At 35.3% G+C, this 14,725-nt stretch overlaps 1 protein-coding gene across 1 annotated transcript; it reads left to right on the top strand.

Moving 5' to 3' along the window:
* Positions 1 to 14,200, top strand: LOC120196621. The gene is made up of 4 exons (XM_039198382.1): positions 1 to 21; positions 12,615 to 12,858; positions 12,981 to 13,044; positions 13,511 to 14,200. Exons 2-4 carry the CDS (start codon positions 12,719 to 12,721, stop codon positions 13,799 to 13,801), a joined length of 495 nt encoding a protein of 164 aa, XP_039054313.1. The 5' UTR covers positions 1 to 21; positions 12,615 to 12,718; the 3' UTR covers positions 13,802 to 14,200.
* Positions 14,201 to 14,725: the final 525 nt, after the last annotated feature.

The following is a 14,725-nucleotide window of genomic DNA, read 5'->3' as shown; positions in this document are numbered from 1 at the left end:
TTCCTTCTTATTCTTATTCTTCATACGTGAGAGAGAGCCAAGCAAAGCTAAGTTTTCTGATTAGTTGATTATTTGTTTATTTTAAGTATGAGTTTTGATCCTTAGGTAATACTTAAGCTTAAGGAAAACTGAAGTTGTCTTAAAATCAAAAGATGAAGAAGTTATGAAAGATTAAAGAGAAGAGGTTTTTAAGGGAATTTCTGGAAAAGAGTTAATAAAGGAACTTTGAGATGGAATTTGACTTGTCATAGGTGTGAATAAGAAGTTATAAGTGTTAGAAATAAGTTTGGATTACATGGAAAATTTAGTGAGATTCTTAGTTTTAAGAATTTGAATGATATATGAGAGATAATAAAGTGTTGGAATGATAAAATTTAGTTAAAATGGTTGTAATTGAGTTTAGTGGTATGAAAAGAGCTTTGTATGAGGAAATTCAGTGAAGAGTTGATGAATTTTCGGGTGAAAAATCCTGTTTTGGGTAGAGTGTATCGGTACCCTATGTATGTGTACTGATACCCTCTTGAACGAAAAATCATAGAATGCAATAAGGGTACCGATACCTTAAAGAGTGTATCGATACCCCTAAAACAAAAAGTGAATATTGGTTTATTAAATTCATTTAAGTTAATAGCATCGAAGTATAAGGTTTAGGCTTCTGATAATTGTCTTGAAAATTATATTTATGTAGATACAGAGCCTAAACAAATTCCGGAACAATTGACAAGTAGGATTGATTGAGGGAAAGACAAGAAGATATAGGTGAGTGAAATTTAATTTGTACTTATGTTATTGATCAAACATTGGCTTGCGGTGAACCAGTGACAGAGTTACTATAGTAAGAAGTAACTTCTAAAATGTTATGTGATTCTTATGTGTGCATGAATACAAAGAAATGGGTATATTTTATTATATGTGACATGATTTACATGCTTACATGAATATGCAATATGTAATATATGTTATATGATATGAAATAGATGATTACACATATATATGATATGTGATAGAAGAAAAGACATATGTGATTACAAGAGAAATGACATGAATACATGAACATATGAAGTATGAGAATAATGCCCATGTTATATGATATGAGAGCTAAGGGTATAGTTGGCATGCCAAGAGTCGAGGGTTCTACATGGTCCTATGGGACATATATGTTATAAGTGGTCATTCGGGACAAATTTCACATGCCCATAGTGGGATCCCATACGAGCTGTGTTGAAAGCATAAGTGCACAACCTCAATGTACTCACGTACCTTAAGGTTCTCAGTAATGTACATGGGCTTACAAAATGTATCAAAAGTGTTTACATTATTACATGTTATCATGCTATTATCATTTACACTGAATAATCTCTGACATGGTAGAATAATTAGATTATATGTTCATATGTATATGAGATGCATTATTATTATTATTATTATTATTATATTTTATGCCTCACTAAGTCTATGACTTAGCGTGTAATAGTGTGTAAGTGATTTACACGTAGGTACTGAGAAGCAGAATGATCAAAGCTAAGTTCAAAGGAACAACATATCTCTGCTCAAAGATCAGATCAGAAGTAAATTACACAGTATGTCTTGTTATGTGATAAATAGGTTGGCATGTAAACAAAGTCGGTAAATTAAGTATGGATGCTCTGATCGAGTTTTGTAATGTTTTAAATGTATATATGTAAATGGTATTGTATAGTGATGAAAGTTTAAATTTTTATGAGTTTTATATAAGTGGGCCGAAATTACTGTAGCAGGATATCGGTACACTGTAGTAGGGTATCGGTACACTGTAGCAGGGTATCGGTACACTGTAGCAGGGTATCGATACCCCAGTAGTATTTTAGAAAAATTTTAGCATCGGTACTATTCATTACTGTTCTTGGCACTATTTACACAGTATCAATACTATTCATACAATAAAGTATTATTCATAAAAACCTTTCTTTCCTTAAATTTGTTATAACGAACATAATTCAACAGTATATACACGTAGTTATTTTGTAAGGATATTGTTTTAAAAAGTCAATGTGACATCTCAGACTCGTATCCAGGTCGGGTACGGGTTGGGGTGTTACAGGGAGCTTTTGATTTTTCAAATGTTTTAACTGATAAAATTACCACTTACTCTCCAATGTTAGTTTTGAACTTTAAAGTTAAATTATTTTTGACATAAGAAAAAGGGGGAGAAATATGGGTTTGAAAAATTTAATTTCTTCAATGAAAATTTTCTCAATGAAAAAGGGGGAGCTGAACATTTTCCAACAATTGACATCTTTTCCATTAAATATTTTATTAAGGAGGAGTTTTGCCAAAAACAATTTTTCAAATGTTTTGTTGTATAAAATGGGAGAGATTATTGAACTATGTTTTGATATAACAATTTATGGAAAAAATATTTTTGGACTTAAATTGAGTTTATTTGAAGTTTTTCAAAGTTTTCAAAAATATTTCAAAGTCCATTTAACTTGGAATTGAGCGCAAAATGTTTTTATGGACAAGAAGTATCGATATTGTTCTTACAGTATCGATACCTCATGAACAATATCGATATTGTTCATATGATATCGATACCAAAGGTAAGGAAAGTATCGATACTCACTAGGTAGTATCGATACTACCAGCTTGCTCAAATTCCAGAATGTAAAAATGGTACTGATACCCAAAGGGAGTCCGATACTATTTTACATAGTAGTATTGATACCATAGGCTTACTATCAATACCGTTAGACCCAACGACTAGTAACAACTAGTTTTATTTAAAAATAACAAAGGTAATATTGATACTCCCTATAAGAGTACCGATACCCTTTATACTGGGCAATTTTATTTTGCATAGAAAACATCCCCAATGGCTCCAAATCACTCCTAACGACTAGAAACGACCACAAACTCATTCCAACAAATAAATACAAGTTTAAGACACTTGAAGAAAGGTCAGAACACCTATCCAAGTATTCAAACACAAGAGAATAATTTTTCATTGTTATCTTCTATTCTCTTGTACATATTTGTTCTTGTGAGCTTTATTTTGTAAATGACATACCTTTAAGAGGTTTTATTTGTTTACTTCTTTTTACCTTTTGTAAAGGGGAATGGTTCTAGTTTAGCCATTTGAAAAACTAGGGGGTTTGTAAAGGTTACTCTTGATTCTTGAAAAAGAAAGAACAAATTAGTGGATTTGTTGGAAAATCCTTAATGAGGAGCTAAGGTAGTGGAGGTAGACTTAGTTGAGAAGTCGAACCACTATAAATCGCTGTGCAAAATTATCTATCTTTTCTTTCTCCTTACTCCCTAAACCAAATTAGTGCATTTCTCGGTTATTTAAATTGAACTTCGGAAATCCCAACACAATCTTTTGAGGATTCCCAAGGAGAATTCAGTCTTCATCAAAGTCACTCATAGCCTCTACTATCAACTTTCGATATTGGTAACACTCAACTTATCTATAAGCCTTCATATTTTAGTAGAACCAACTATACCAATTGGAAGAATAAGATGAATCTCTTCATTTAAGCCACCGATTTGGAAGTTTAGGACATAATGATGAAGGACCATTATACTCCAACTAGAGAGATAAAGAAGTGGAATGAAAAAAAGAAGAAAAAAATTAAACTCAATGCTAAGGACATGTATATTCTATTTTGGACACTTGATTCCGATAAATATTAAAGGATCTTAAATGCAAGATTTGAGACAAACTTGAAATTACTAATGAAGAATATAAAAAAGATATGAGAAACTAAAATTAACTTTTTCAATCTTTTTTATGAGAACTTCAAGATAAAATTAGACGAAAATGTTAAAACATTATCTGATAGATTCTTCGTAATTGTAAATGGTTTCAAAAGATATGAAGAAGTCATCCTGAATAAGAAGCTTGTGAGGAAGATAATTTATAGTCTTCCTAAGTCATAACAATCCAAGAAGACGATAATAGTTGAAGTAAAAAATCTAAAGACTCACATACTAGATAAACTTATTAGGTCTTTACCCACTCTTGAGACGATGGTGAAGGAGGAAGAAGAATAAAAGCATAAAGTTAAAGTTGTTCTCAAAACCACAAAAAAAAAAAAGAGTGACTCAAGTGAAGATTATGATGAAGAAGTGAAATCTTTTGTCAAATGATTTATGAGGTTCAATAAAGGAGAAAGATTCCAAAGGAATGATCATTTCAAAAACAAATATAAAGAGAAAGATTATATTATTTGATATGAGTGAAAAAAATTAGGCACATCAAATTTGAATGTACATAACTAAAGAACAACAGGTCTAACAAGAAGAAACACAAGGCTAATGTGGTTACATGGAGTGTTGAAAAGTCCTCCGATTAAGAAAAATTATAATGGACATACAATAGATTAATTTTGGAATTTGAAACCATAACTTTAAAACACAAAAGGAATATTTTAAAGTTGAAAATGAAAATGAGTTTCCTTTCGAAACCAATAAAGAACTTGAAAATAAGGTTGAATAAATACAAGTTAAAACCAATAAGTTTAGAAAAAAATCAAGACTTATTTAATTTACTCTCAAAAGTCTATGATGAACATTTCTTTAAATCATCTAAAAGTTTTTGTTATAACAAATAGGGTAAACTACACGAGAGACCATTAAACTATGATGAAAAATCAATGTGACCACTGAACTTTCAATTGAATCAATCAGACCACCCAACTATTTAATTGATTCAATCAAACCACCGACTATTATTTTTTAACAGAGGTGATGACGTGTCCGTTAAGCTTAATTGACATAATTATATATTTGGTCATTAATATTTACATATTTTTATCAATTTAGTCAGTATATTAATTCAATTAAATAAATTTAATTATTCAATTAGAACGTGACACATGTCAATATATAATTGGAAGATTTTATTTATGAATTTTAAATTATTTAATTAAATAATTTTTCTATCCAATCAGGTGGTGACATGTGTCACCACCCAATGGAAGTAAAAATTAAAGGGACAAAGTTGAGCTCCAAGGGAATCAAACCAGGGTCTAGCGGGGAGATGAGAGGGGTAGAGCAAGCGCTCAAACCATTGGGTCAAAGGTCCCCAATGATTTAAAGTTACAATAATTTGTATTTAATTTGTAAAAGTTTGTTAATGATTAAAATTTAAACAAATTATTATTTAAATTAATTGTAAATTATTTTTTTGAATTATAAATATTCAATTTTTATATAAAATAGAAAATAAAAAAAACGTTAATTCGAAAATTGACCAAATTAACCGAAATTTGTTCGGTTGAGTTAATAATTTTCAAATAAATTTCGGTTCGATTAATGGTTAAAGAAAAAAATTCGGTTAATTCGGTTTGGTTAATAATTTTCAAATTAATTCAATTCGATTAATAATTTTCAAATAAATTTTATCTCGATTAACCGAACTGAATTAACAAAAGTTTGCTTCAATTAATAATTAAAAAAACGGTTACTTCGGTTCGGTTAATATTTTCAAATTAATTCAGTTCGGTTAATAAATTTCAAATTAACCGAACCGAATTAACCGAAATTTTGCTTCGATTAATTCGGTTAATAATTTTCAAAAAATATCGGTTAATTCGGTTTGGTTAATAATTTTCAAATAAATTTGGTTTGGTTAATATTTTTCAAATAAATTTTGGTTTGATTAATTGAACCAAATTAACCGAATTTTTTCTTCAATTAATTCATAATTTTTTAAAAATTTGGTTTATTCGGTTCAGTTAATAATTTTCAAATTAATTCGGTTTTGTTAATAATTTTCAAATAAATTTTGGTTCAATTAACCAAACAAAATTAACCAAATTTTTTTCCTTAACCGTTAATCGAACCAAAATTTATTTAAAAATTATTAGTCGTGAATAATTTATTTCATTTTTTAATAATTTATTTAAACAAATAATTTGTTTAATTTTTTATCCTTAACATACCTTTAAAAGACAAATACAAATTGTTGTAACTTTAAACCATTGGGGACCTTTGGCCCAATAGTTTGGGTGCTTGCTTTATCCTCCCCTTGCGTGACCCTGATTTGATTCCCTTAGAGCGCAACTTTGTCCTTTTAATTTTCACTTCCATTGGTGTCACCACCTGATTGGATATAAAATTTATTTAATTAAATAATTTAAAATTCATAAATAAAATCTTCAAATAATATATTGACACGTATCAAGTTCTAATTGGATAGTTAAATTTATTTAATTGAATTAAAATAATGACTAAATTGATAGACTATATAAATATTAAGGAAAAAATATATAATTATGTCAATTAAGCTTAATGGACACGTCACCACCTCTGTTAAAAATTAACGGCGGGTGATTTGATTGAATCAATTAAATAGTTGGATGGTCTGATTGATTCAATTGAAAGTTCAGTGGTCAAATTGATTTTTGACCATAGTTTAGTGGTCTCCCGTGTAGTTTACCCTAACAAATATATCTAAGGGAATTATATTATTGAGAGCTAATGTTCATGGAAAATTTGGTTACCGAAAATCGAAAGGTATAATGAAAAAAATTAACCCATAACGTTTGACTTAAAAATTATTTTGATTAATATTTTTTAAGCACTTTAGCCCCTTACATTTTATTTTGGGTCAATATAACTTTTGATGGGATGAAAACTGCTAGTTAATTAATGATTAATGCTTTTTGTTAATGTGACAAGTCTTACGGGTCTATTGACTTTACACAATCAAATGTAAATGCGTGATGATATGACTTATGTCACATGTATAAAATAATGATGTGACACATATATAAAATAATGATGTGACACATGTTATGTGTCTATAGTGATAATGTATCACTGTTACGTATCAAAAGTGATGATGTGACATATATTGTTAATATATTTTTTTTTATTTTTTAATATTATTTATTTATTTTATTAAATTAATTTTATATAATAAGATGATAACATGTGTCATTATTTTATGAAAAATTAGAAAATATAAATGGAGGGAGAACTGGATCGAGATCAAATTAAAAATTAACATTTTTTGTTAACGTATTACATGAACAATCTAACATAAGTTAACATCCGAGTGACTGAAATGTTATAATCCGAAAACGTAAATGATCAAGACTAAACTTTATTCAAAATTGATTATCAAAACAGAACATACTTAAAACAGAAGGAATCATCAGTATAGTTTACCCTTAAATTTAAAGAAATTATAAATATAATTATTGAAAAAATAGTTTTAAAATAAAGTTCAAAAGTCAAAGTAAGGTGGGATATCGATGACGTGTGATTTTCATGGGCGCCAGCTTTCATAACTGATTTGATTTCTATTTCAACACCTTTTCACTTTATTTCTTTAATTTTTTTCCGATACTCTTTAACAAAATATTTATACACCATTAATTAGAGTTATCTCATCCAACTAAATATTTTATATTGATTTTTTTTGTAAAAAATATTAAAAATAATTAAAAATGTAATGATAATTTTAATTCTATATTATATTATATAATAAAGTTTTGATATTTTATTTTAAGATTATACAAAAATATATAGTAATTTTTATTTTTTAATAAATGAACCCTAGAATTTATTAAACATTTATTATGTATTTTTATTTATAGAATTAAATATAAATTTATCTATTTCTTAACTTAAAAAAAAACGTTGAAGTCACTTATACATATTGTCACGCCCTCAGAACTTTGACGCCTCAAACCGTTAGAATATCATAGTTAAGGTCTAACATGTCGTGCGGCCTTAGACCCTTTAGACGCTCCTCGGTCTTCTCGGCGACTAAGTAAGCCTTACCCAAGCTAAGTGAGCGTGCAAACTCACAATGGTTGGAACCAAGCCCTCAAGGCTTCGGATTGCGGAAGCTTTAAACACCAACGTGGCTACTCCGAGTCACAAGGTCGGACTATCGTGTGGAAGTGCTAACACGAGTGTGGCTACTCTTGGCCACCGAGATAGGCAACAACAAAGAGAACTAAAGAACTCGAAAAGAATAGAGCAAATGCCTCATAGTTTATATTACTCTCTCAAAGAGAAGAATGGAATTGAGTGATTACAAATGAGAAGGAGAGCTCTCTATTTATAGTTGAGCTCCCTCTCAATCGATGGCTAAGATCGTTTTACATGAAGGGCTAGGATTGATTCCCACCTAACCCACCTCCCTTAATTTAAGGAAATCCCACATAACATTATCCTTCTAGAATCCTCCAAGGAACGGGCCAGATCTGATGGTTCTGGGCAAGTCCAATAGTCTGTATTATTCTCTTACATATATCTGCACACATGTCTCGGTTCGAATCCACGAGCCTTGACAACACTGCCCCCATCACCCTCGTCGCTTCTCTCAAACGCCTCGGAATAGATCCTTCACGGACTTGTTAAGCATTCTCCAAGAATTAGGCTAACTCTGGTGGTCTCGGTAAGCTCGATACTCCGTATTGAACCTCTTGGTCGGACGCTTACACCAAACCTAGCAACGCCCTCGTCGCTCCACTCGACGATCCTGGGCAACACCAACTTGGATACTCTTCAGTGCCTTGGCTGGTTGCGGTTCTCCCATACTGACTGTTTGCCTTGGCTTCTTACGCATGTAACTTCCCGATCTTTTACGCCATACTTCACATCAACTTGGTTGCCTTTCGACGCCTCCACTTGCTCATGTCCCCCCATAAGGACTCGGCCTCCCATAATGGTTGTTCTTGCTTCGTCTCTTGCCGCCAAGTGATGAAACGGGCTAACACGCCCACAAGTGCATCTCTGCCGTAGGAACTTTTTCCTAAAAGTCTTGATTTGCCTCAGCTTGAACCCTCTTATCCCTTGCGGCAAAGTCTTGGATCTCATCCAAAATTTCTTTCCCCCGCGCTAAAGGTTAGGTCTTGCCCGACCTATACTCGCATAAAACGTCAAATAAAACTCAAAAGAACACAAGCAATGTGTTAAGATGTACATTCCCATCTGATTTAGTTGGCATTTACTCAAAATTTTTGCATCAGCCCTTCTTGCTCCATGAAGTCTGACACTCCCAGCATTGAACCCTTGTCATTGGAGTTCTTTGCGCCATCATGCATCGGCACTTTCTCACGGCAAAGTCCGATGCCCCTTCTTGCATCCTCCCTTCTAACACGAAGGTTGGAGCTTGCTTCCCACCTTTGAAATGGGTGGTGTCTCCTGCACTTGGCTTCTATTTGCCTTGGCAGAGATGAACCATACTGAGCCAAGTCTCAACTCCCCCTCGATCATTGGTTCGTCCTCTTCTTTGGACAACACGATCCTGGGCTCATCCATTACATTGGATGACTCGACTCTTATCGGGTAGTCTCGCAGCAATTCCAGCATCTTAAGTTTACGCCCATTCGGTTGCTCGACTCTTACCCACAACTTAACATCTTCAGCACTTAAACTTATGCCAAGATTGCACACATCTTCACCAGATCCACCGTCTGGTTCATCGTTGAGTGGATCTTCTCTACCACTCGTGGAACAACCTTCCTCATCTTCCGACTTGCCTTCATCTCGGAATCTCTTACCGCTACCCTTGGCTTTTGCCTTGGATTTGGAAATCTTGTTCTCCTTGACTCCAAACTCTTTGACGGACTTCGCGGTTGTTAAGGCTTTAGACAACTCCTTGACTTCTCTTCGCTCCAATGCCCTTTTGGCCCACGGCTTTAATCCGAACATGAAAGTGAAGAATCCTTCTTCTTTAGTCAAACTTGGGACTTTGAGCATGATTCTTCTGAATCGGCTCACGTACTCCTTAAGTGTCCCTTTATGCCTGAGACGCCTCAACTTAGACCACGCCTCAATCCTAGCATATTGTGAGCGGACTTGCTCACTTTACACCCTCGGCTTAATGGCTTTATCATTCGCAATTGCATCGGGTCTTTTCCTGTACTCGACTGCTTTGACACTTGCAATCTCACCAAGTCTCGATCCTGGATTGACTACTTGAGAACTTGTAGTCGCACCATGCTTGCTCATTGATTCGGCTACTTTGGAACATGTAGCCTCATCAAGTCTTGCCCCTAACTTGATTGCTCGAACACTCGCAATCGCACTGGCTTCCCTCTTGGTTCGACCGTCTAATCATCGACAACCTTGCCTAGTCTTGATCCTTGCTTGGCCGTATTGATCATCTCAATCGAACCAAGTCTTTTTCTTGACTTGGCAACACTTGTGCCTCCGTCAATTCCTCCTACTTCTCCTTCTCTTTCTCCCATCATCCTCATGATGGTTGCAAGGCGACGCTTATCGGGACATCCTCTAATCAAATGAGGACCATCACAGAAGTAGCATTTCAGCTTTTCCTTGCTCCCATTCTTGTTCACACCGGACTTAGCCTTGCCATTATTTCCCAATGGCTTTCCTCGAATACGAATAGTCGATGGCTCAACTTGGCCACTCGAAGAGCTTTCTATATCATCTCCCCACTACACCTTTTCCCGGTCTCCCTCATTATTGCCACCATCCCTGAGCATGGGCATGGACATGGACGACACATCGCTCATTGGCTTGACATCTGCAACCTCATTAAGCTTTCCGACTACAGTTATGGCTTCCAAAAGTCTTTGGGCATCACCTTGCTCTTCCCCGAGCATCGCCCCTGGTCTGAGTCCTTCCAAGAAGGTCTTGAGCGCACCCCATTCACTCATTGCTCCCTTGTATATGAGTAGCTCCTTCTTGAGCTCATCTACCTCGTATCTCAAAGCCGTTACCTCGGCTTCTTGAGAATTACTCCTTCGAACTGTCTCCAACTCGTTGCGTCTCGACCTTGAATCTGCCCTCCATGGACTCCAATCTATCAAGGCGGGACTCCACAACACCTTGGGTCTCCTTGGCCTCATCCTCGCCTTGTTCAAGTCTCCCGACCCTCTTTTCCCACGAATTTGAGATCTCCTCTAACTTGATGAACCTTTGCGTGTGGAAAGCCAAACCTTCCATCAAATAGGCCTATTTCTCGTCGATCGTGAGTTCATCTCCATGTTCCTCATGAAGACTCTCCTCGTCTTCATGAGAGAACGTGTCGTCTCGCTCTGACATACTTTCGGCGTCACCCTTGAGCCTCTCCACCTCGAGAACTGGCTCCTCTTGGTGTACTTTTGTTGCCTCAAGCATTCCTTACGAACTCATCATGACATCCCCATGCTTGGACACCGACGATGCTCTTGAGTCCACCAGACTCTCTTCTTGTTTCCCACCATGGCACTCATTGCCTTTGCGTGCGGAAACTCCTTTCCTCTTGTGTCACATCTTAATTATCAAAGTAAATTGATTGAAAGTAAGTAAAACAAACTTACCCGGTTTCGCACATTCCACCAAATACAATCGAAACGATCGTTGTATGCCCACAACGACTGGCTCTGATACCACTTGTCACGCCCTCAGAATTTCGACGTCTCAAACCGTCGAAATATCAGAGTCAAGATCTGATGGGTCGTGCGGCCTTAGACGCTTTAGACGCTCATCGGTCTTCTCGACGGCTAAGTAAGCCTTACTCAAACTAAGTGAGCGTACAAACTCACAAAGGTTTGAACCAAGCCCTCAAGGCTTCAGATTGCAGAAGCTTTAAACACCAACGTGGCTACTCCGAGTCACAAGGTCGGACTATCATGTGAAAGTGCTAACACAAGTGTGACTACTCTTGGCCACCGAGATAGGCAATAACAAATAGAACTAAAGAACTTAAAAAGAATAAAACAAATGCCTCAGAGCTTATATTACTCTCACAAAGAGAATAATGAAATTGGGTGATTACAAATGAGGAGGAGAGCTCTCTATTTATAGTTGAGTTCCCTCTCAATCGATGGCCAAGATCGTTTTACATGAAGGGTTATGATTGATTCCCACCTATCTCACCTCCTTGAATTTAAGGAAATCTCACATAACATTATCCTTCTAGAATCCTTCAAGGAATGGGCCAGATCTGATGGTTCTGGGCAAGTCCAATAGTCTGTATTATTCTCTTATATATATCTACATACATGTCTCGGTTCGAATCTACGAGCCTCGATAACACTGCCTCCATCGCCCTCGTCGCTTCTCTCGGACGCCTCAGAATAGATCATTCACAGACTTGTTAAGCATTATACAAGAATTGGGTTAAGTCTGGTTGTCTCGATAAACCTGATACTCCGTATTGAACCTATTGATCGGACGCTTACATTGATATTCAGACCCAAGTTTCTAGCCCGTGACAATATGCCCTCTATATAATTTCCTTTCGATGCCTTTGCCTTGTTTCTTCTTCCTCGTGGCACCCGCCCTTTCCTTCAAAGGATTCCTCCAGGTAATCGAATTTCATACATGTATGCATCTCTTGTTTCCATTTCCCCCCTTTGTGCTTCCCCCTATTTTTGTTCAGTTAAAACAAATCTGTTTTTTAGTCAAAGTTCAAAGCGATTCTATTGCCGATCTGATGTGTTTCTAGCTGTAAAAGTTGAACTTCCCTTTTGGTTTTTTTTTTCATTCTTAGTTCTTATCTCTTAATTAATCCCAGAATTTTCGGGCTTTTTAAATTTGACTCTCTCGTTAAATTATATAAATACTGGGTTTTACTTGATTTAATCCCAAATTAGTTTTCCCCTCGAGGTTAGGCTCAAGATCTGTTCTTTTTACCATTAAAAAACTCCGGGTTCTCTTTATTGAATGATTTTAATTGAGTCTTAGTTTTTGGATCTGGGATTTGACTTGTTCTTCTTTAGGGTTTCTTGCATAGGTCTTCTTTTCGATTTTTTTCTCGGGGAAGATGGATCATTGCAATCTTCTACAAAACGCCGTTGTTTCGGCTTATGATCATCACAGGGCCGTCCCTGTTATTTTCCCTAAACCTCGACGAATTGGGGTTCTTGCCAATAACCCCAGCAGGCCTGTGAGATTGCACTTGAGGTATACGTTTCTTCTTTCCTGTTCTCTTGTCTTCAATTTGAATCTTTATTTGTTAATTTTGGGTTGATTTGTTTTGTTTCCAATCATTGTCGTTTAATTGTGTTTTTGGATTTTGGTTTCAGTCATCATTCCGAGATGAGTGATATGAGTGCCGGTGCCGACCTTTTAGATATCATATTGAAGAAGGTATTGTTGAATCCGAGCTCCAACTTTTCATCTTTTTCCAAGTATATGAATATGATTATCATGTTTGAATTTGACTTGTATCCGAAAACGACGGTAAGGATATGATAAGCTGAATTAGCTGTGTTTGGTGCAAATATGTCTGTGATATGAGTTTGTATGATCCTTCAAAAACCTTCTAATACATGAAAATCTTAGAAAAAAGTATATTGCTTTGTTGGATGCAAATCCAATACAACACATCAAAATTTGTCTGAGTAACTTAAGCTATGAGGTTATGATTCTGTTAAGAATAAACATTATTGACAAATCCATCTTACTGTTGTTCAGTATGTATGTTATGAGATTTAGAAATATGGATTAATATTTTTGAACATGAAAATCTTCGAGAGTTGAATATTAGTTGAGTTTGATACTCACACTTCAATCTGTCATAATAAGATTAACATGTTTCTGGTGTCTTTTGCAGGAGGATTTTGGGATAGAACCATATGCAGACCAAGTGGCATCACCACCCCCATTTTTTGGTGGGTCGCCTCCAAGTAGGGTTTCAAATCCACTTGTCCATGATGCTGAATTTGGTGTTGAAAGTTTTACAGCCCTGCAAATTTCATCTCCATTGTCTCCGTCATCCTCATCATTACATAAAGGAGGGTGTACTAGGATGAAGTTTGGCTATAAACTGGCCACTGTTAGAGTAGAAGGATTTGATTGCCTTAACAGAAATCGCCAGAATTCCAGCATCTCTGCTATGGCCTAAAACTTAAACCACAAGTGTACATACAGGAAATCTAAATGCCACCATTCCAGGAAACAAAGCCGCTTAAAAGCTGATAATTTTGGAGGAAAGTAGAGATAATTTCAGTTAAGTAGTGTGCATATAACATGTTTTTGATTGCTAATAGCCGTTGTAAGTAGTTTGATTCAAGGGAAGACAAGGTGGGAGAGGCAAAGAGAAGATTGTGATGTGAAGAAAGGTTTGAATTATGGTCCTTTTGTAATATATACATGTAAGATGTGGGATACAATTGGTAGAAGATTGATTGATATAATGTTGTTGGAAACGGAGATCACCACCATGGGAAATTCTGTATAGATTTTGCTTCGTTGCATTACTCTGTAAATGGTTATGAATGCGAGTATCTTATTTATGTTTATACCAATATGTCTCGTAATCTCTGTTTGTCTCTACTGTATTCGTTGTGAATTATTTTCCAGGCTCCGTTGCTTAGGAAACTGTGTCTGGAACATTAAGTCTACGCGTTGAAAACACTGACTAAAAGTGCAAAAAATAGCAGTGCTGTTAGCCAAGATCTTAATTCTGTTTAGCAAACTGGAATTAAGATAGGGGTACCTGTTAGATATTTAGGATTACCCTTGGTGACAAGAAGGGAAGGAGGAAATGCCAAATGAGCAAGAATGCATGTTTTTCAAAGTCTGTGGGAGGTCTTCGTTTTAAAGACCTTATATGGAACAAATCATGCATGCACGAGAACCTCTGGCTGATTATGATGCATTCTGGATGCCTATGGGTTGCTTGGGTGGAAGCATATATACAAAAAGGGATTAGCTTGGTGGGCATGGTGGAAGATCTTCAAAGTTAGGGGTTGTCTGCTTCATGGTTGTTAGATTACATTTGCGTTGTTTGCTTTACGAGTGGGTTGATGCTATGAAATTAAGAATT

The sequence above is a fragment of the Hibiscus syriacus genome, unplaced genomic scaffold (assembly GCF_006381635.1).
Source record: "Hibiscus syriacus cultivar Baekdansim isolate YM2019G1 unplaced genomic scaffold, ASM638163v2 tig00117034_pilon, whole genome shotgun sequence".
Classification (NCBI taxonomy): domain Eukaryota; kingdom Viridiplantae; phylum Streptophyta; class Magnoliopsida; order Malvales; family Malvaceae; genus Hibiscus; species Hibiscus syriacus.
The sequence above is the reverse complement of the archived record's forward strand: the minus strand, read 5'-3'. Positions and strand labels throughout refer to the sequence as shown.

Bases quoted from the DNA above. Each gene is read 5' to 3' on its own strand.
- LOC120196621 (XM_039198382.1), top strand. From the start codon at position 12,719: ATGGATCATTGCAATCTTCTACAAAACGCCGTTGTTTCGGCTTATGAT. The intron at 12,859-12,980 runs GTATACGTTTCT...TTTTGGTTTCAG, and splicing joins CCTGTGAGATTGCACTTGAG to TCATCATTCCGAGATGAGTG. The intron at 13,045-13,510 runs GTATTGTTGAAT...TGTCTTTTGCAG, and splicing joins TAGATATCATATTGAAGAAG to GAGGATTTTGGGATAGAACC.